This window comes from Sciurus carolinensis, chromosome 11, assembly GCF_902686445.1.
Source record: "Sciurus carolinensis chromosome 11, mSciCar1.2, whole genome shotgun sequence".
Classification (NCBI taxonomy): Eukaryota; Metazoa; Chordata; class Mammalia; order Rodentia; family Sciuridae; genus Sciurus; species Sciurus carolinensis.
The window spans coordinates 86,943,803-86,967,081 of NC_062223.1; the positions used below are offsets into that span (position 1 = coordinate 86,943,803).

The following is a 23,279-nucleotide window of genomic DNA, read 5'->3' on the forward strand; positions in this document are numbered from 1 at the left end:
TAGAAAGAATAATGCTTATGAGCCATGTACTCAGGCTATTTAAATAACATATGCTATGATGGTAAACCAGCTACTGGCAAAGAACAGCTCTGGGAACAAGGTAGACCATAGTAAAAGGAATGTTTTCCAGTGTCCTATAAGAGGCCACATTTCTGTTGCCAAGCACTCTCTTCAGTCATAGGTCTACCAGATGCCTGCTCATGTTGACTCAAGTGGTTTTGTTTTATTCTGTTTCCATGGGATAAAGCTACCGAAGGCGGGGGACTGGGAAGAGAAAGAGGGTGATTTTGTTTCTACTCTAAAGTTAAGTTGAGCTCTCTTTATACTCTGTACAGTATTTTGCCATTTCATGGATGGATTTGAGTTAGTTGTATTGTTTATTTGAATTAATATTTTTCATTTGAGCAACATAAATTTAAGGAAAATCATTCCTTTGAAAAAAATCTCCTCAAAATAAGTATGCTAATCAATAGAGGAAAAAGAAGCAAATACCTTTAAACTACACGATATGTCATAGAGAAGAAAATGAACTGGACTTTTACATAGGTCATCTCATTCAATCCACACAAATGGTTTAAAGACTTCGAGAAATTTCCCAAATCATGACATCAGTGAAGATAGAATTTTAACCCAGTTCTGAGTGACTCCGAAGTTCAAGCTTGTTCTAGTCTATTTCAAGTGGTATACAGAACAATGAAACTTAAGAACTCTGATTCTTCAGCTCAGTGATAGAAAGAACTGAATTCCCTTCCATAGTCTGGTTTCCTTCCCAGATTCAGCATGCTTTCTTGATGCACAAGGGAGAAGAATAAATGAGATTCTTTGTTGGTTTCTTATAGAGCTTCCAAAAGACCTCAAGTTTTCTGAGAGTCATAAAACTTCCATTCTGCGTGTACTTTAGAAAACTGCTTTTGGACAAAGATTTTGGACATTAAGTTTTAGCCCAGAATGCATTTTTGCTTCCAAGTTATAAATAGAGTGCAACTTTTTAATGAAAATGCTGACACGACCTAAAGAACAATGGGGTATGACCACAGCCATTGCAGAAACAAACTGATTTTTTTTCAACAGCATCTTTGGAGAGAGGGTATTGATAGGATATATTTAATTCTGTCCATAGATATTAAATTATGTGAAAATTTTACTTTGCCGAAATATAAAATAGTTATCTAAATCAATTAGCATATTTATTTCCCATAGTTTGAGAGGTTTAGTCATTTCAGACCTGAATGGCATTTTTTAAAATTAAATTTTTATTCTAAGTTGGTCGAAAATATACAGGTCAGGAAGTGAAATATTCAATGTTTGCATCTATTTTCCAACATTACCATAATAGAGGAGTAATTGTTATGAAACCGGCACCTTCTTAACGACTCCAATTGTGTTAAGGTTTGGGATTTTGATTAGAAGCATTCATTGCACCTTTTGTGCTGAAGGCAGAGAGTCAGTCCATTAATCCAGCCTGGGAGGTGCCATTTTTATGAGGCAGGCATGGAACTATGTTGCCTGCTTCCAAACAGGACCTCCTTGAGGAAATGTAGCAATTAATGTTCCATTTCTACATCAAGTGCTGTTGAAAGTTTACTTCAGACCTAAGTTTGTCCAAACATTTTGCAAAATTCCACAGAGGCCTAGGGTAGCTGGAGGCTGCTCTGAGAGGTTTTGCATTGACTTCTATTCTTATTGGTAGTATGTAACTGACTGTTGCTATAGACATGGCCTCATGAAATAGCCTCTCCTGACTAGACTACCTGAGGCTAAATCTAATGAGGCACGTCTGAGCAGAATATGAGCACAATCCAAAATGCAGCACGAAAAGTCAGAACAGTAAATAGGTACCTAATACAGAGGTCTGATAAGAAGCCTCTGTATTTGTTTTCTATAATTCAGAGATTTAAATGACATCTTCTTGTTTTAAAATTTTCCTTGTTTATACAGAAGGTATAAAAAAATCACATTGAAGAAATATTTCGAAGACCCATAATTATTACTATTAAGAGTACACTCATGTTCCTAAGCCACACACACTCCATTTTAGTGCTGAGTTGTATATATTCCCATCCCCTGAATATTGTTATATGAAAAAGTACTTTAAGGAGACAGGTGAAATATGAACTTTTCCACTGGGATTATACAGCTGGAGGCATTGTCATTCATGTCCCCATATCTAGACGTAACTGGTCTATGAATAGCCACCAATTCCCAAATCAAGAGCAATGTTGGTGTCTGTGTCTATGTCAATGATCTAACATCAAACAAAAGAGAAAATGATAGTCAGGGAGAAGCACACAGGAGAGTTCAAAGGATATTAGTTTCCTGTTTTTAAGAAAAGCATTTCATCATAATTGTACTGGACACCATACTCCATGCCAAAAAAGCACACATTTCCAGAGGCTCTTCACCACTCAGGGTTGGAACTCATTCTCCCCAAGTACGTTTCAGGAACTCAAGCAGCCAAAAGAAATATAATGGTTCTGAGCTTAGAAAAGACTTTCAAAGACATGGAAATTATAAAATGAACCACCAGAAAAAAAACAATCCTTAATACTGCTTTTTTCATAAAGCTGACTCATTTAAACAAACTCCATACATTCAATTATATCTTATATTACCTGAGGTAAATTGAGAGTAGGTCAAGCTGTCAGAAAGTTCATTGCTCAAGTGCCTTTGAGAGATAACATAGATCTTAAACAGTAGTCAATGTGAGAATTCTTTATTGATAACAATGTCATGACAGTAACAAGATTAACATGTAGTAAGTAAGTGCCTACTGTATGCCAGGAACAGAGTTAAGAATGTTGCATATATTGTCTCTCTGGAAATGATCTTGCAAGGTGCGTGTTGTCAGTCTCATTTTGCAAATGAGGAAAGTGATGCAAAAAGAAATTGAAATGCTTGTTCAAGGTCATAGTGTAGTTAGAGGAAGGAGATTTGAACAAGTTCTGCTTGACTCCAAAACTCATGCCCTTACTACGACACAACACTCTTTAGTGATGGGTAAAAAATTAAGTAGGAAGAATGTTAACTACACTGAAAATCCCATGTCAATAGATACTGGCATACTGTAAATAATCAGTGATAGTACACCACCAAGAGCCAATCTTCTTGCACTATCACCAGGACTCTTGTTTTACCATCACACTCTGTCTCAAAATCACTACTAGCTCCACCACAAATTCAACCCAATACCTCAGTTACTTAAACAAGAGAAGAACCTATACTCTGATCCTCATCTATCAGAATTATCAAAGAAACAGGTATTTACAAACATGTATTTTCCAAAGAATTATATTTTTGAAGCAGCATGTGTTTTATTACACATCATATGTGCATATCTGTTTGAAGTATCATGTTTTATTATGAACATTTCTGTAATTTTTTTCATAACCATAATTAGAAACAGAAAGGTAATTCTTATCTTCTCCAAAAACTTTGGATATAATTTTAGTTTTGTGTGTTGACTCATGAATATTTATAAATGTCAGTTAATACATAAGACTGTAAATTCCAATTCCCCATCCATAAATTAGCTCATAAGAGTTTAAGAGCTTGTTCTTACTTTTAGTTTTTGTTTCCTTCCTTGCTGTCAGCTGCCACTTCCCATAGCTGCTAATGCAGCAGGCTTTAACAATTCCCTGTCTTGAATTTCCATATAATTATCTGGATCTTCTAATGGGTTAGGTAATAAGATTTCCATGCTTATTAGAGATGTATCTAAACAGGCTTGGAAATAAGGCATTATGGATCTCTTATGTTCAAATACATGTGCCTGAAAAGATTATGAAAGCACAGTTAAGTCACAGAATAAGCATTCAGTAATAAGTTGTACACATTGAAATATTGATTTTGTTCACTTTGACACCATTTTTGGTTATTTCTAAATGATTCTCAGTTTATGCCACATAATTGAAGTTTAGCATAATAGACACAAAGATCAATGGAATTGAATTAAAAGTCCATAAATAAACACTTCTATTTCAAACAAGAGTGCAAACAAGAGAATTCAATGAGGGGTAAGAATATATTCATCAATAACCAATGCTAGAACACTTAGATATCCATACACACCATGCACAAAAATAACTCAAAATGGATTACAGAATTTTTTTCTTTTTTTAATTATTTTTTTTATTTTTACAGACTGCATTTTGATTCATTATATACAAATGGGGTACATCTTTTCATTTCTATGGTTGTGCATAATGTAGATTCATACCATTCGTGTAATCATTGTGTACATAGGGCAATGATGTCCAACTCGTTCCACCATTTTTCATACCCCACCTCCTCCCTCTCATTTCCCTCTACATAATCTAAAATTCCTCCATTCTTCTCTCACCCTCCACCTCCATTATAAGGATGACAGATTTAAATGTAAAAGTTAAAACTAACTCTTAGAAGAAAATATAGGAGTTACCCTTATGGCCCTGGATTATGCAAAGTCTTTATCAAGAGGACAAGTGACAAAAAAAGATTAACTAGACTTCATCAAAATCTAAATGTTTGTATATCAAATATCACTATACATAAGTAAAAATAAAATCCACACAATGGGACATAATATCTGCAAATTCTATATCTGATAAGACAAGTATCCAGAACATATGAAGAACTCTTACATCTCATTAATAACAAATAAAAATGGAGAAAGGATTGAACAGACAATTCTACAAAAGAGACAAACAAATGACCAAAAAGTATATGAAAAGATCCTCAATAGCACTCGTTATTAGGTAAATGCAGATCAAAACCAAAATGAGATAGCACTTCAAATCTATAACATGGCTACAATTTTAAAAGATACATAATTGCACATGTTGGTGAAAATATGGAGAAACTGAAATCCTTATATGCTGCAAGTAAGAATATTAAATGATGCAACCACGCTTTGATAATTCCTCAAAAAGTTAAACTCAGAGGTACCGTATACCCAGCCATTCCATGATTAGATATATACTGAAATAGAACTGAAAATTTCCATGGAAAAACTTACACAGAAATATCCATAGCAACCTTATTCATAATATACAAAAGTATAAACAATCCAAGTGTCCTTAACTGATTAGTGGATAAACAAAACGTGGTGTGCGTGTTTTTGTTGTATGGATGAATCCTGAAAACATATCCTAAGGGAAAGCAGACAATCACAAGAGACTACAATTTTCATAATTCTAGATATAGTAAATGTCTAGAATGGGCAAGTTGATAGAAAATAGATTATTGGTTTCTAGATGATAAGGAGAGGGTGATTGGAGGTGTAAAGTTTCTTTTAGGATCATTAAAATGTATAAAATTGATTATAGTGATAGTAGGACAACACTGTGAATACACTAAAAATCACTGAATTGTGCACTTCAAATGGGTGAACTTCAAGGATTGTGAGTTGTATCGCAGCAAAGATAAAGTGACGAAAACTGATACAAAACAACAGGAACAATAAATACTAAATACCCATAGGAAGAATGCCATAAAGATTTACATTCATTTTATATTCTATCAGATCTTTAGTTGAGTGAAAAAATAGAAGGCAGGAGGAGGCCTAAAAATCAACCAAGCTGGATAAAGTGACAATTCCAGGGCAAATATTTGGAAGTACAAAAGAGGAAGCTGGGAACAATGAATAAACTTTCCTGATCTGAGTTTTACTGTGGGCCTGCCTTGGTTCCCTGATGATTATCTACCATTCATTCCTTCATTTATACTCTCAAATCTGGCCAACCTCAGAACTGGCATCCTCCATCTCCTCACCCAGGGTATGTTGGGCACATGCTTATGAATCTTCTGTTCTATTTGCTGTACAGATTTTATGTGCTCACTGGGAATGCCATTTCATCATTTCCATGAAACAATGCCCCTCTCCATAAATACCATGTATTCCCTTTCTTGACTTGTTTCAAATATCACTGTAACAAAATTATTTTGAAGTTCCCAGAAGACTTTTTCAAAAGTAGGGAGGAGCCTAGTACAAGTCTAAAGTACTAAAAAGGCCAGAAGAGGAAAGAGAAACTATGCATTGTGTCAATCTCATCGTCCTCATATTTTCCTTGATTTAGATCCCCTGACTACAGCAAAATTGGAACCAGAACCATCCCACAGAGTTCACATTTCTTAAAGTGCATTGTGCTTTTTCTGAGATAATTTCCTCTTTGGATTTTTTTCTAACTGTATGGCTACCACCCATATGGCCAGATAAACACTAATCCCAGTGCCCACCAATTTAAGGTCCTGTACCCTGCAATTTTCTATAATTTTCCTAAAATCATGATCATCTGATAATGTTCTGACTTTTCATTCTGTCAGGAGACTGCTGATAGTATGAAAACCTTATCCTAAAAAATAAAAATTGTATCCAATCTTTGGAAAGAAAATACTCATCAAAGCCACCCTCGGTGCATTTTTCCAGCAGCAGAATAAACCTTGTAGATGCTGTGTTCAGAGGAAATCTAGAAACACTCAGAGAGCAGACAAGACATGATTTTATGATTGGGTTAGATGCTTCTGAGTGCCATGATCTGGGTATTTCAGTGAAGTGTATATGAAATGAAGTCACACAATGTAAACTGGAAAAAAAAGTGAAAGGAAGAGCTACAAAAGAGGAGGGGGAGAAAGAAGGGGAGGAGGGGGAAGAAAAGACATTTAGGACTATTACCTAATGGCTTATGCACATTGTATTAACTGGTTTCAATTAGAGTGAACGATCCTGACTGTGGGTAATGTGAGGAGGTCTGAGAGAACATGCTGAAACAATCAACACTTTGAAAGAACATCTCTGGTTTCTATGTGGAGCATCTGTTTTTATTGATTTCTCATAAAACAGAAAAAATTACTTTTATAATCTAGAGAGATGTAGTAGGAAAATGTTAAAATGTTTCTAAATGAAAAGGAGCACCTGGTCTGGAATATGGCTTCATGTTACTCAGAATACAAACATCCCTTATTAACATGACACTCATACACTATCAGTTCCAGAGAGCAAAAATATTCAAGAGCTGCAAGATTTCAGCTTTCAAAAGCTTAAAGAGTCAGATATTAACTCCTGGAACATTTCCTTGTCCCAGCCTGAGTGCCTTTTTGAAGAGAAGATTTTCCTAAGCAAACCTAAATAAGTAGCCCTTAACTAATAACTAGTTATTGCCTGCTTTTTATGCTCGTCTCATCAATCCATCCTGCCTCATTCCCTCCCTTTTGGAGAGACTGTCCTTTTTTTTAAATTCTTTCCTCCCAGAACGTAGGAAGCAATTACTATGTGTCAGGTACAATGTTAACACTTGCTGTGCATTCTTTTATGTAAATCTCAAAATATCCTGTAGTGCACATAAACTCAGGGAGATTAAGTAAATTACTCAAGGTCATAGAGCTAATAAGTTGCAAAGTAAATACTTTAACAGAAATATTAATTCTAAAGTTTATATTTTTAACTATGACCAAATACTTCAACTTTCTTCTTTGACAATTCACCTTAAGGTAATTTTCCATCCTGAAAATTTATAGCTTTTTGTATAAATTACTATAGAATATGTTAGCAAAATTATTATTTATATGAGTTGTTTCTGGCTATACATTGAAAAATCTAAGGTTCAATTACAATTCATAATATGTGCTCAGTAAATGCTAATAAAATGAGTAAATGAAAGTTGATATATTCAACTTTATTTTTAACTTAGTTTTCAAAAATTCCTCTCCTAGTTTTCTTTAATTTTTAGTAATTAAGGAATGTAAAAATATAGAGAGAGGCAAAACAATCATCATAGTCAAATCATGTGTACTTATATACGTCTAGTAAAAAAATTCACTCATTCAGGACATTTCTAAGTAAGAAGGAAAGTTATTCCTCAAAATGATTAAATCCGTATGGCCATAGTCATACTTTCCGGTCCAGAGACAGTCCTAAAAAGCAACAAACACTGAAGTCTCCTGCAACTGGTCAAGATCAGCCTTCCTCATTTCATAGTGTCAGGAACTGAATCTTAGACAAGTTCACTCCAGATTCAGAGATCTACCTGTTTCACCTGAGTCCCAGAAGTTATGGGCATTTTTTCAATTGTTGGCAAGTGGTAGAGATTTAGATAACTACAGTGTTTATATTCATGGTCATACAAACTAATGAGGCATAAAATCCAATTAAATTTAGAGGGGTAAAGAAGGATGTCATTCTAGCCCTGAATGTAGCCATACAATGAGATAAACTGTCACAACTCTCACTAAGGAAGATATTTCATTACAGTCATTCCAGGAAGTATAATTACATCCATATTTCTGTACAATTACTGGGAGTAAAATTTCTTTTCAGTTTGAACTCAAATCTGTACATTTTCTTTCCAGTCAAAAAAAAAGTCAGAAAAAAAAAGAGAGAATTTTTCAGACCCATTACTACATAGGTATGGAGTGCCAAAAAAACAGAACATCCAGAAGGAGAATGAACAGATAGTAATAGAAGCCACTTTAAAGACTATATGTAACCAGTGACAGGCATTTGCAAAGCAATTTGGAGCGAGAACCTTTTTAGGAAAACCAATGATGAATGTTCTGCATTTTTAAAACGAACTTGGGGCAAATGTACACAGAAGAGACCAAAATGTTTTTGTAAAGTTATAAAACTCAATTACAAGAATACAATGGTTCCAGAACAGAACAACAAGGAGCAAGAAAAGAGTAATAGAGAAAAGAAAATAGGAGAGAATCAAATGAACTTGAAAAATTCAAAAAGATATTAAAGACTATCCATTTATTATGCACATAAGAATGTATTAATCTATTCACAATCAGATTCAGTCCTTTTGGGATTTGAGACAGTCAAGACATTCTCTTAAACATGTGAAGCTATGGTTTTCACTATTTCCTGAGAGATAAGGAAATGAAAATTAAACAAGAATGACTTTACATGTCATCTGAAGTTTTTTATTATATAAATATGTGTACCTTAGTTGTGGAGTTAATTGCCCAAATTTCTCACTCTACATTGTGAATTAAATTATCAAATTATCTTTTGGTCATTTTTTTATCCAAGTTTATGTACAGTCCAATATTTAGACTGAATGACCATTATAAACTACCAAAATCCCAGTATTCTGAATGCTTCTGTCTGAAACTGCTATTCAATACATTAGCTCTGATTAGGGGTGGAAGTTGGGGGCTCAATAAATGTTGCTGATTGGGTGTGTAGTTTAATGGTTTTGTTTTTTTCTTTTTTGTTGCAAGTAAATCAAAGTGCAAACCTCTAGCAAATAATATCTTTTAAAGCACACATAATTTGAGACACAAAGTCATTTGATATTTGCCAACAGGTTATGACAATGTTTTCACAAAATCAGAGAGATTTGCATAAGTAAACCTGAGAAGAGCACCTCCAGGGGTCTCAGCAACTGAGGTCCATAGAATATTTGTTCTGAGGTACTATTTATCATATGATTAATAACTACAAATTTGGTATCTCTCTAGGGTAAATTTCAGATTCTCAGGAGCAGGAATCTATCTGTTCCAATGAGATTTGGCATCTACTTTGGATCAGTCCCTTATGTCCAGAGCCAAGCTCACAGAATAAACGTGTCCACCCCTATGGATCAGGGGTTACACACAAAGAAGCAAATCATCTCCTGTGGCACAGCTCCTCCAGAAAGCTTCTGCCACACTAAGAGGTGCAATTACTTTTAAGTAAATGACAAAGGAAATTTATGAAGCCAGCAGCTTCCAATTCCATTGCAGGAGTGAAAAGAAACATCTACTTTTTTTAGGCCAGGGGGTGGGGTACCAGGGATTGAACCCATGGGCACTCAACCACTGAGCCGCATCCAAACCCTTTTTTGTGTTTTATTTAGAGACAGGGTCTCACTGAGTTGTTTAGCACTCGCTGTTGCTGAGGTTGACTTTGAACTCTCTATCCTCCTGCCTCAGTTTCCCAAGCCTCTGGGATTACAGGCGTGCTCCACCATGCCTGGCGAAACATCTACTTTCTGATGCTTTCACCTGACCACAAAACTAAGACTCAGATTTTAATGTTGACATTTTTTACTTGTGATTTTAGGAAGAGTCTTAAATATCATCCCTTGTTTAGTCCTTAAGGTCCTGCAAGAGGAGAATCTAATCTGAGATATCCAGTGCATAGTCTAACTCCAATGCAATAATGAATGGTAAACTATTTCTAATAATTTGAAAGACAGAATTCTGCTTGCAATATCACTGCACGAGATAGCTAAATTGACAAGATTCTTTTATTTGGGACTAAAATTATCAGTGTAGTGGAGGATCAACTATTAATCAGAAATTCTTATTGATGTGCTTGATAAAAATAGGAACACTACCTTATTCATGTTCGTCTCACCAGCAATGGCATAGTTCCAGACATAGCTGAATAGACTTACTAATTTCTGTCTATTTTGAAAACTAAATTTTTCAAAATACAGATTCTATAGTGTTCTATGAGAGGAAAAGTATAAAAAAAAAACCAAGAAGATGAGAAATGGAAATTACCAACCTAAGTGGGTAAAATAGCCTCACTATTCCTCTTTACCATCAAATCTAAGAGTTGGAAAATAATTTACTGAAAGGTACTATCTTAATTCCTTGTCAGTTACTAATAACACAATACCATAGACTTGGTAAGTTACAAAGAAAAGAGGTTTATTTGAGCACATGGTTTTGGCCCAAGGTGAAGGGGTCACATCTTGTGATGGCCTTCTTGCTGGTAGAGTCCTGAGGCAGCACAGGACATCATATGACAAGAGATAGGGAGGGCATCTGCCCAGGTCTCTCTCCCTCTTCTTCCAAAGTCACCAGTACATAAATGAGTTCCACCCCCATGATCTTATATAATTCTAATCAGCTCCCAAAGGTCCCAGCTCCAGACACCATAGTCAGGTTAAGCTTTCACCCTATCAATACCTCGCACTGGGAATTAAATTCCAAATGAGTTTGAGAGAGAGATCAACCATATTCAAACCATAGCGCTAACCCGAAGAACACGTGGTCTCCTTGGAAAAACAGAGAAATTAGTCCAAATTTTTGAGATAAAACCAAGGTACAATAAAGAAAAGTGTTTGATAAAGAAATAGAATTATTAAAACGCATCCTTTCCCTGGCATCTGCAGAGTCCCCAAGCATGCTCTCCCCTCTGGCCATCTGCTCACAAAAGTGTTGACAATTTTTTTTTTTTCTAAGTCTCTGGCAAGTCTGGGCTCTGTCTGCACTGCAGGAATCCCTCCAAAATTTAGCATCATCATCTCCTTCACTAAAGGTGATTCCATCTTCTCCTTCTTCCCAAGATAAAAGCAAAGAAGGAAGCTTTTTCCCTTACATGACCTGAATGCAAAGCAACCTCCCCTAAACCAGTGCCTTCTAACACATTCTCGAGTCCTGCCCTGGCAGCTCAGCTGCCACTTTCAGTACCTTGTACCTCAACAATAGATGCCCATATTAAGAAGCTCCACATATCACTTTTACATTGCCTGCAAGGAGGGTCCAATGAGGGGAATGCCCCAAAAGTACCTTCATAATTTCTTTTTGTTTCCATCTCACACACATTATTAAATGACAGGCAAATTGTCAGTTATAGCACTTATAATTCCCAGAGGAACTTTGTCATTTCTTTCAGGCAATATGTGTATAAGAGAGTATCATACAAATTGGCCACTTTATTTACTTCAGAGGATAGTGTAGTAGAACAAGCACATGAAAGGAGACAGAGGGTATCTGGGATCTATTGCCACGTTCACAAATGATGTACTATTCTTACTCCCTTTGTATTTAAGTCTCCCATCTGCAACACAAGGATAATGACATAGTACCTGCTTGTTTTTAAGGCACTTGAAAATTCTCCGATAGAAAATTCCACACAGAAACAGAGACTATTATTACATCAGGAAGACTTGAAAATTGCAAGTCCGTTTACTCATCACTATTAGGCAGTCAACAAAACAATGATAGAGGAGAAAGCATCCCTCTTTAAGTCATCTAAAATCGAATATTGCTGAACGTACAGATATTCAGAAAAATGTATGTACAAATATATTCATTTTAATGACCAACCAAATCTAACTCATCAATAACCCATTTAGAGAAATCTTTTGCAAGTTATTCTGACTCCCCCAAAATTCATAGAATTCCTAATCACAGTTATTTATTATAATACATGACTTTTAGAAACTACATGTTCGCTTTTCAAAAGGTCTGCTCTACTCCAGAATTTTAGAGAGCATTCTAGTTCATTCCACTAAGGTTGTAACAAAATATAAAAAAAAAAAATTTCTCCTTCATTTTGGCAAATCTTGGAATAATTGAACTTACAGAACAGTGATGGACAGGCATCCAAGCAGGGGCTTCCACTGAACAATTCGGGGCTGGGCATTTGCCTTGGTTTTGCTGCAAATAAGTAAAAATGATGTTATGTTCCATATATTATATGCAGCATTATAGACTAGCTGACATGTTTATTATCAATATGTTTACTAACATATTTGCAAGCATTACAGAAGCTTCTGAGAATGATCCTTTGGTGCAATGCTACAAAACAGCAGGTATGTAATTTCTACTCTTATTGATGTACAAGAAATCATCCTTTGCTTTTTTTATTTTTTTCTTATCTTCTTTTCTCTCTCTCTTTTTTACTTTTATTAATATTCTAAAGACCCACGTTTTGGTACCAGGATCCCTTAGCATCTGGCCTACCAGTCCCCATCAGGAACCATCTGAGAGATCTTATAACCCAAAAGCTGAACTTCTCCACTTTCTTCTTGGCTCAGACAACACTTAAGTGAAGATACAGAAAGACTGTATCTCCTCTTTCAGATTGTAACTAGAGATAGTGATTCTCTCTAGAGCATCTCATAGAACTCTAAAATGCTGAGTTGAAAGGGATAAGTCTTAAAGTACTTTCTTGTCACATCAGAACCTAAAATGCAGAAAAATGAAACAATTTGTTTAGGTAGCCAGAGGTTTGGCATTCTAAGCCACATTCCCCCATCTTCTTCCTACCCTCTTCTCTCTACATAAGTAATTTATTTCTAGTTAAGCTATTCTTATTCTGCAATTCCTGTAAATTCACTTCTAAATTGGCTTTTTAGAAAGAATGAAGTGATTAACTAAATAATACTGTTTCATCCATGCAATAATGATTAGTTCTAAAGGGGTGGGATTCTAATAAAATGTCTTTTCTTTCATTTCATATTCAGTGATAATATAGGCACACTGATAATGTAAATAATCATCATAAAAACCACAGCTGTGATTTATTGAGCTACTAAATTTTCAGGAATTGTTCTGGATCCATTAAATTATTAGTAGTACTCACAAAAAAATATTGATGGAAGTATTATATTATTCCTGCTTTACAGAGGAGAAAACTGACACTTAGAGATGTTAGGCAACTTGCCTAAAAATCATCCTGCTAGAAATCAGCCTAGCTGGGAGTACAGCAAGAATCTGGCTGACTATGCTGCCCGTGCATCCAATGCGTGTTTTACAAGAAGCTGTTTCTGTGGTTTTTAATTTTCAATCTGTTTAATGGGGCTTAAGGCATGCCATCATCTAACCTGATTTCATCTTATCAATGATCCTAACATTTCTGATTTAACTTAATAAAATGCTGAAATCAGTGTTCCTATCATGCTAAGACTTGTGTGTGATTTGTAAGCTTTTTAGAACAACCTTTATTTAGGTGATCTATTTTTAAGGCATCACTAAGCCCTGAAGTGCTGTATGAATGATTGTGGATAAAGTCACTATAAAAATAAACTTAGACCATCAATCTCTATAAGGTTTCTTGGTTAAAATATGACATGTAGCACCAGCAGGGTACATAAGGTACACTGGACTACTGTCAGGTGACCACAATTTCAAGCCAGGCTTGGCTGTGTGATTACCACCACAAGATACTCTTGGTAGCCACATTTGTAAAATGAGGTTAGAATCTTGCCTAATTCCCAAGAATATTATCAATGATAGGTATAGACTCACTTCAGATTATAATCACAATTTACAAAAATGGATACTTATAAGAACACATAAAGTGACCCAACAAATATTTTCCTATTTTGAGAGTCAAGTTATTTAAACAAATATAATTTATTGACATGTGGGGTTAAGCTCTTTGAAATTTGAAAGCATTTTATTAAAAGTTAATTTGTTATTATTTATAATTATGAGAATTAAAAATAGACTATGGTGATGAATATCTCCTTTGGATTAATTAATAATTTCTGTTATTAATAGTAATAGCAATCTTGTTTTACATCTAGAGTTTACATCTTTATGAAACATAATGAAGAGGAAAATTCAATAAATAAGTGAGCTGTGCTTGAGTAAAAGAATGTAAATACTCATAAAATATGATGGATGCATAAATGAGTTTGAACTTCTATAGGTAAAGGAAGATGGGTATCTGTGTGAGTCTCTCTCTTATTCCATTATTACCTCATTTTTACACTGTCTTCCCAATAGTGTTCTAAATAAGCAAATTAGCAGTATGATTATACACAGCCAGAGAGACTAAAACTCCTACTGAAGACAGATGTCATATGAACATAAATTGTTTTTTTAATCGATAGTATGTAGCCAGAAAAATATTTGGTTGAAAAGAAGATAGGGTCTTGGATTTAAGTTTAGTATTCCCATTAATCTGTCTGTGGAACTTTGGGAAAATCTGCCTAACACTTCAAACTTACTTTTTTTTTTCTCATCTGTAAAATGAGAGGGTTGTATTACATACCATCCAGTGTGGAGACAAGGAATGTCAAATTTACTCATGAATATTTTCCAAAGTTTATATTCTTCCCAATAATTTATATGTTCCCTCTGCCAAAGAGGTTAACCATGAAGTTGAAAGTCTCCATCATTTGGATCTACTGATGAATCATTGGTTAGAGCCTTAAAAATACTATTAAGAAATAGATATTACCCTGCAAGTTTGAGCAATAGCAATCATTAAACCAGATGGTCTGAAAGCCTTCCATTTAAGTGTGGCTATTGGAAACCCCCCAAATCACCACTGTACTTCTTAAGAGGAAGATCTAACATGGGTCAAGGGAAACAGCAGAGTAGATGAGAAGTAAAGGGGTCTAAAATTCTCCTTTTGTCCTAGAAGTGTTCAATATCTTCTTCAGATCCATTTTTTTTTAACATTTCCTGTACACACTGTGGCATGACAGGTACGTCCTCCTTGGTAGATTACCAATTCTTCAAAAGCCTGCTAGAACTAATATAAACACCAGGGGAATGTACACTGCACCACAAGGTTAATTCTTTTTTTCTTTTTTTAACTTGGTTCCTTTTAGTTATACATGAGAGTAGAATTTACATAATTATATAAGCATGGAATATATCTTGTTCTAATTTAGACCCCAGCACCTTTCCTTCCCCTACCCTCTTCCCATCCCCTACTCCCTTTCCTCTACTGATGTGTGTCATTTTCACATAATTTCTCTTTTAAATTAATTTCTCATGGATGTATACAATGGTTAGATTCACAGTGGTATATTCATGTATGTGCATAGGAAAGGTATGTCAGATTCATTCCACTCTCTTTCCTGTTTCCATCCCCTGGTCCCTTCATCTCATTTTCCTTTGTCTACTCCACTGAACTTCTAAAACCTCCTCCCCTTGTTATGGGTTAGCTTCCACATATCAGAGAAAACATATAAACTTTGGTTTGGGGGATTGGCATATTTCAATAAACATGACCATCTCCAGATCCTTCTATTTACCAGGAAATGTCATAAATCATTCTTTGTTACTGCTGAGTAATACTCCATTGTGTGTATATATAACATTTTATTTATCCATTCATATGTTGAAGGGCCCCTAAATTGGCTCCATACTTATCTATTGTGAATCATGCTTCTGTAAACATTGATGTAGCTGAGTCACTGTAGTATGCGGATTTTAAGACCTTTGATATATACTGAGGAGTGGGATAACATCAAATGGTGGCTCCATTCCTAGTTTTTTGAGGAATCTCCATACTGCTTTCTTGAGTGGTTGCACCAATTTGCAGTCCTGTAACAATTTATGAATGTACCCTTTACCCCACATCTTCACTAACATTTATTGTTACTTGTATTCTTGATAATTGCCATTCTGACTGGAGTGAGATGAAATTTCAGTGTAGTTTTAATTTGCATTTCTCTAATTGCTAGAGATGTTGAACCTTTTTTTTTATGTATTTGTTGACTGTTCATACTTCTTATGTTGAGAAGTATCTGTTTAGTTCTTCAGCCAATTTGTTGATTGGGTTACATGTTTTATTTTAGTGTTAAGTTTTTGAGTTGTTTATATATCCTGGAAAATGATGCCCTATCCGAGGTACAGGTGGCAAAGATTTTCTCCCATTCCATAGGCTTCTCTTCATGCTCTTCTTTCTTTTCTGTTCAGAATCTTTTTAATTTGATGCCATTCCATTTATTTATTTATTTATTTTATTTTACCTCTTGAACTTTAGGAGTTTTCTTAATGAAGTCAGTTCCTGAGCAAATATGTTGGAGTGCTGGGTCTACATTTTCTTCCAGTAGGTGCAGGGTTTCTGGTCTAATTCCCAAGTCTTTGGTCGACTTTGAGTTGATTTTTGTGCAGGGTGAGGGGGATTTAATTTCAGTACTCTACATATGGATTTCCAGTTTTCACAGCACCATTTGTTGAAGAGGCTATCTTTTCTCCAATGTATACTTTTGGCGCCTTTGTCTAATATGATATAACTGTATTTATGTGGGTTTGTCTTTGTGTCTTCTATTCTGTTCCATTGGTCTTCATGCATGTTTTGGTGCCAAAACAGTGCCATTTTTTTTTTTTTTAACTATAGCTCTGTGGTATTATTTAAAGTGTGGTATTATGATGCCTCCTGCTTTTTTTTTTCTCACCAAGAATTACTTTGGCTAGTCTGTGCCTCTTATTTTTCCAAACAAATTTTATGACTGCTTTTTCTATTCTTATGAAGAATGTCATTGGAATTTTGATGGGAATTGCATTGCATCTTATAGTGCTTTTGGTAGTATGACCATTTTGACAATCTTAATTCTGCCTATTCAAGATCATGGGAGGTCTTTCTAGCTTCTAAGGTCTTCTTCAATTTTTTTCTTTAACGTTTCTGTAGTTTTCACTGTAGAGGTACTTTACCTCTTTTGTTAGATTGAGTCCCACTTTTTTTTATGCTATTTTGAATGCGACAGTTTTCTTAATTTCTCTTTTAGCAGATTCATCATTGAAGTATAGAAACACAATTGATTTATGAATGTTGATTTTGTATCCTGCTACTTTGTTGAATTCATTTATGAGATCTAGAAGTTTACTGGTGGGTTTTTTTTGAGTTTTCTAAGTATACGATCATGTCATCAGCAAATAGAGATAACTTGGAACTCTGCATTTCATGTTGGTATCCCTTTAATTTCTTTCTCTTTCCTAATTGCTCTGGCTAGAATTTCAAGGACTGTGTTGAATAGACATGGTAAAAGTGGGCATCCCTGTCTGGTTCCTGGTTTTAGAGGAAATTATTTCAGTTTTTCTCCATTCAGAGTGATGTTGGCCTTGGATTTGTCATATATACCATTTACAATGTATTCACTCATTGATGGGTGAAATATTCTATATATGTCTGTTAAGTCTAAATTATTAATTGTAGTTTGTAGTTCTATAGATTTTTTTATTTAGATTTTGTTAGGATAATCTACCCATTGTTGAGAGAGGTATGCTAAAGTCACCCAATATTATTGTGTTTTAGTCTATTTGATTCTTAATATTGAGAAGGTTTTGTTTGATGTATTGAGGTGTTTGATCATTTTGGTGCATAAATACTTATAATCATTATTTCTTCTTGTATGATTCCTTTGAGTTAAATGGAATGACCTTTGCTTTCTCTTCTGATTAATTTGGGCTTCAAGTCCACCTTATATGATAGGAGAATAGAAATCCCTGCTTGTTTACAAGATGTAGGTGCATGGTAATTTTTTCTCATCCCTTTACCTTGAGTCTGTGGATATCTTTGCCATAAGTTGAGCCTCTTGGAGATAGTATATCCTTGGATCTTATTTTTTAATCCAATCTGCAAAACTATGTTATTTAACTGAAGAGTTTAGACCATTTACAATCAATGTTATTATTGAGAGAAGATTTTTATTTCCTGTCATTTTTATTTCATATTTTTAATTGAATTCAATTCTCCTTTGATTGACTATTTTTCTAGTTCAGCTCCTTCCTCTGCTGATTTTCATTTTCATTTTGCATTTATTCTTCATGAAATGTTCTATTGAGTATGTTTTATAGTTCAGGTTTTCTAGTTGTGATTTCTTTTAGTGTTTGTTTATCATGGAAGATTTTTATTTTATCTTCAATTTTGAAGCTTCATTTTGCTGGGTATAGTATTTTTAGATGGCATCCATTTTCTTTTTGAGCTGGGTATATATTATTTCAAGACCCATTAGCTTTTAGGTCTGGGGTGGGAAACCTGTTGAGAACCAGACTGATTTACCTCTAAATTTGACCAGTCATTTTTCTCTAGCAACTTTTAAAATTCTATGCTTATTCTGTAGGCATTTTCATAATAATGTATCTTAGAGTGGATCTATTGTAATTTTGTATATTTGGAGTCCTGTATGCCTCCTATATTTGAATTTCTATTTCATTGTTAAGGTTAGGAAATTTTTCTGATATTTCATTGAAAAGATTGTGCCTTCCTTTAGTTTGTATTTTGGAGTTTTCATCTATCCTGGTAAATCTTAAATTTGTTCTTTAATGTAATCCCATATTTCTTGAATATTTGGTTCATGATCTCTTAACACCTTTCTCTATGGTCAACTTTATTTTCAAGATTATATATTTTTCTTTGATGTCTGAAACTTTGTCTCCCAAGTGATCTAGTCTGCTGGGGATGTTTTCCATTAAGTTTTTTATTTGTTTTACTAATTCCTTCATTTTGAGGATTTCTAATTGATTCCTTTCAGAATCTCTATCTCCTTTTTTGAAGAGATCTTTCACTTCTTGTATTCTGTCTGATTTCACTCCTTGTATTGTCTTTTATCTCATAGAACAGTTCATCTATGGACTTTCTAAATTCCTTCTCTGGCATTTTTCTCCACTGTGGTGTCAATGAAGTATGACACCATAAGTATGTTATTGAGGTATTTTGGGTTATTTGGGATAGTTAGTTCCTTTGATTTTTCATATAAACAATATGAACTCTCCATCTATGAGTATGGTTCTGAAGCAGCAGCAGAGTTTCTACCCTGTGAACTTGTAGTGTCCCTGTATATTTCCAGTACCTTAGATTAGTGGGAAACAAATAATAGCAACAACTAATGCAAACTATATACAGCATTAAACTAAATACTTGGTTCTTACTATGACATCTACAATGTTAATTGGCACAAAAACAATTAACATTGGGTCAGCAATTTCCATCAGTAAAGATAATAAGTAATCATGTATTATGTCTGGCATTAAATCAAATAATGTGGATGATATGGCATCCACAGTGTAATAACTGCAACAGCATTAATGGTGGGGCAGGCATTTTATAAACCAATTAGTGCTAAAAGGTGGCATGAAGAGAGTCAATTAATAGAAAAGAAAGTGTGATAGGAAGGTAGAAAAGAGTTAATTTCAAAAGGTGAACAGAGAGAGAATGCAGAAGAGATATATAGAATGTGATGGCCATGAGCAAGGAGGAGAAAAATAGAAGTAACAAATTAAAGGAAGAGTTAAAGAGAGAACAATAGAATTTGCCTGTTAGCAGAAAAGAAGAATGAAAGAGAAAAAAGAAAAAGAGACAAATGAAAAGCAATGTAAATCAAAACCAAAATATACTAATCAAAAACTCAAACCCTTCAAAGACAAGACAAGGAAAAATACTTTTTAAAAAATGGTACAAATGAGAAAAAAGAAACAATATGTATATATATATATGTATATGTATATATGTCCATGAACCATTCAATGCATGCATGTGCACACACACACCACCAAAGGGGGAAAAAAAAGGAAAGGAAAGAAAACCACACACACACAAACAAAAACTAAAAAAGAAAGAAAAAAGGAGGTTTTTAATGAAAAATTAAGGAATCTTTTTCAGGTCAAAAAAGTCAATAAGAATATATGTTCATTGTCTATGGCCAGCTGTCTTTCTTTCCATTTCTTTTTGAGATATGTACTGAGCATGAGAATAAGGGTTGATGATTTTTAAACCCTTCCTTTTGGGTCGCTCACCAGTTGCCAGGTGAAGTTCAAAACTTCTCACCAGTATGAGGAAGGATGGGATGGGAGGTATTGTCAGCTGGAGTTTTGTCTGCACAGACCAGTTTCATGTATTCCCAGGGCAGGGCTGCCTGGAGTTCTGTGAGTGGAGTTCCCATAGGTGGAGTTCTGTATTCAGGGTTTATGTCCAATCAGGCCCCAGGGGTTTTGCTGGCTGGTGACTACTCTGAAGAGATTAGATCAATGCACCTCTAGGGTCATGTGGTTGCCAATCTCTGCTATATCCCAGAGGTCTCTCCAGGATTCCACTCATGGAGTGGGGGAGCCGATCTTCACTCCCTCTGCTGCCCATAGATCCAAACTTTCCAGGATTCCCTGACTTATTTTCTGACCATATATTCATAATTGCCTATTCAAATTTCTGACCTGCCTCAGTTGGTCCTGTGAGCCGCTAGACTCAAAGGGGAAGAGACAGACTCTCCTCCACTCTCTGACTTGAATTCCTCTGAATAAAATACTTTGCATGCCTGTTTCACTCTGACTTTGCTAGGTACAGTGCAGGTCATGTCGCAGGTGTCTGTCAGGACCATGTATCCTTCCCTGCTCAGATCTCCTGGAATGGCTGCCTCAGCTTGGCTGCCTCAGTATGACTCCTGCCTTGTACAGTTGGGAAGCATGGGTTGCCCTCCATATACCACTGTATGGTGCAATGCAGCCTCGGGATTAGCCAAGGGCAGGTGGCCCCTCCAATCTCAGGATATTCCAGATAAATCTCTGTTTCCTCTGTAGTGCAGCAGTGTTGCCGCTGCTGCTCTCAGTGCTGCCACTACAAGCTTGGCTCCCATGTAGTCTTTTTTGTTCTTTATTTAATATGCCACCAAATTTCTGAGAATCTAAGACATTCTGACTGGCCAATATTAAATTTTAGTGAAATCCTTCCTCCATCCACCTCACAAACAGTATTCCTACTGCTTGAATCCCAGGTCAAGAATTTCAGCCTTCCTCTAGCCCACTATCTTGCTTCACCCACGAGGTTAATTCTTAAGGCAAAAATTAAGCAGCTCTTTTGAATTCTCTCAAGGGTCATTCCAGTTTGCAAGGCAAAGATTTGAGATGATAGGTGACAGATTCCCCTTAAGATAGAACTCTCCCTTCCTTTTCTTTTTCATTCATCTACACTGATGTTAATACCTATAGATTACTGCAATATCTGTGACTTCTTCAGGATACAGGGATCTGTAATGCTAAACCTCAAAAATAAATCCCTAAGAGAAAATACTATCGGTAGGTTTCGGTCTTAAAAAGATAGGCTGGTATCTCCAAGTTGGTCACATTTTATAATTGTCTTTTTCTGACTTTAAAATCTGAACAAGTATAATTCTATAGCATCCTGGGAAAATTAACCAAATATGCTAACCATTACACCTCAGATTGATTATATAAATATAAAACTATGAAGAATTTTTATGATGACAAATATTTGACAAAGCATCATAAAGACTTTCTTCTCAACCTATGTCATACCCAGAAAGAATGGGACATTCCTTTTTATGTATCATGGGGCTGATAGCTGTTAGAGTGGTTCGGAGTTTATAATATGGTTATATAGACATTTAGTTATTTCATCCTTAGAAAAACTTTTGTGTGGCAGGATAAGAACTGATTCATTCAAATGAAATGTTGACCTAAATGTACTATTCAAAATAGAATGTTCTTCTGAAAGCACAGTAAGAGTTGAAACATTCTGTTGTTCTAATGTTCACAGTAAAATGATCTCATAGAGCTTTTTGGACAGTTCTACACATATTCATTTATCCATCTTGCCCTTGTCAAACATGTATGACATGGATATTACCATACCAGATACATATGTATATATATACATGCATATATATACACACATACATACATAAACATATATGGATATATATATGTGTGTGGATAAAATATAAATAACTTTTGACATCTAAAAGCTTTCAACCTTTTAGGAGATATAATACAATGTGTTAAGTTTAAAACAGGTTTACATACTAGGACCATTCATTCATTAATTTAGTTGATCAACAAACATTGAATAATTAGTATGTGCTAGCTATTATATTAGGAATAAAGATATATAAAGATTCATTATCTGTCTAAATAGGTTCTCAGTTTTAGGAGACAGACTAATAAACTCAAAGTTATATAGCAATGTTACTGATATAAAAAAAATAAAACACGATATGGGCAGATAGGAGATCTAAAGGAAATGGAAAATGACAACCCTCCCAAACTGTCTGACCCAAGGAAGAGTAAATCTTTCCCAGTAACAATGGGCCCAGAGGGTAAAAAAGCAAACTTTTATCCTTTCCAGGGTTTGATCCCTAGCATCTCAACCAAAACGAAACATTCATCCCTTCCCAACAACAATGAGCCCTGAAGGGAGGAGTGGATACTGAAATGCTAGGACCTAGACTTTCACTCTTGCAATGAGTCCTGGAAGGGGAAAAGCAAATAATGAATCTCTGGGTCATAGTGGGTCCCAGGGAAGAAGATAAACAGTGAACTCCGGCCGAGTTCTGAGCTTTCATCCCTTCCCAGTAACAATAAGTTTCAGACTTTTTACAACATTTTTCCTGACTGCCCAAACTGACACATTCTGCTTCAGTCTCCAAAGATTAATTCACTTTCATTGTAACCTATAAAATTCGAGCCCGTCTGTCACTGGTAGCCATTTTCTACCCAGAAAGTGAGCCCATCCAGTGCCTGATTGATTGACTCCACTTCAGATTAAAGAAAAGTTTGTTGATCCATTGTTTGAGGTCTGCTTCCTTCCTCCTTATTTGTGCTTCCATAATTCCAAAAACCATTTTGGTTATTTTTGCTTATAAGATCCATCTTGGCCATTCTTGGGGAAGGAGTAAGGGATGAGAAATTGCACAGAGGAGTTGAGGTCAAACACTGGGTAAGTCAGAAAGACTACATAGGGGAGATTATTCAGTTTTCCAACAAAGTTTAAGAAGGTTAAAGGGAAGAAGAGGGTCTTCCAGGCTAAAGGTTCATCACACACACCGGGATAGTGTCTAATACAGGCAATGTTGGTTTCAGTCAAGAAACCCCTCAAATGTGGGCCT

General features: G+C 35.2%; 1 protein-coding gene across 4 annotated transcripts in view; it reads right to left on the reverse strand.

The window, feature by feature from the left end:
* The window catches only part of Dlg2 (discs large MAGUK scaffold protein 2), a 2,079,243-nt gene that overhangs the window by 1,499,022 nt on the left and 556,942 nt on the right, over positions 1-23,279 (reverse strand). For all 4 annotated transcript variants that reach the window (XM_047516979.1, XM_047516993.1, XM_047516982.1 and 1 more), the window contains one exon: positions 12,280-12,354. In XM_047516979.1, coding sequence (XP_047372935.1) covers positions 12,280-12,354 — 75 coding nt within the window. The remainder of the gene's footprint in view (positions 1-12,279; positions 12,355-23,279) is intronic.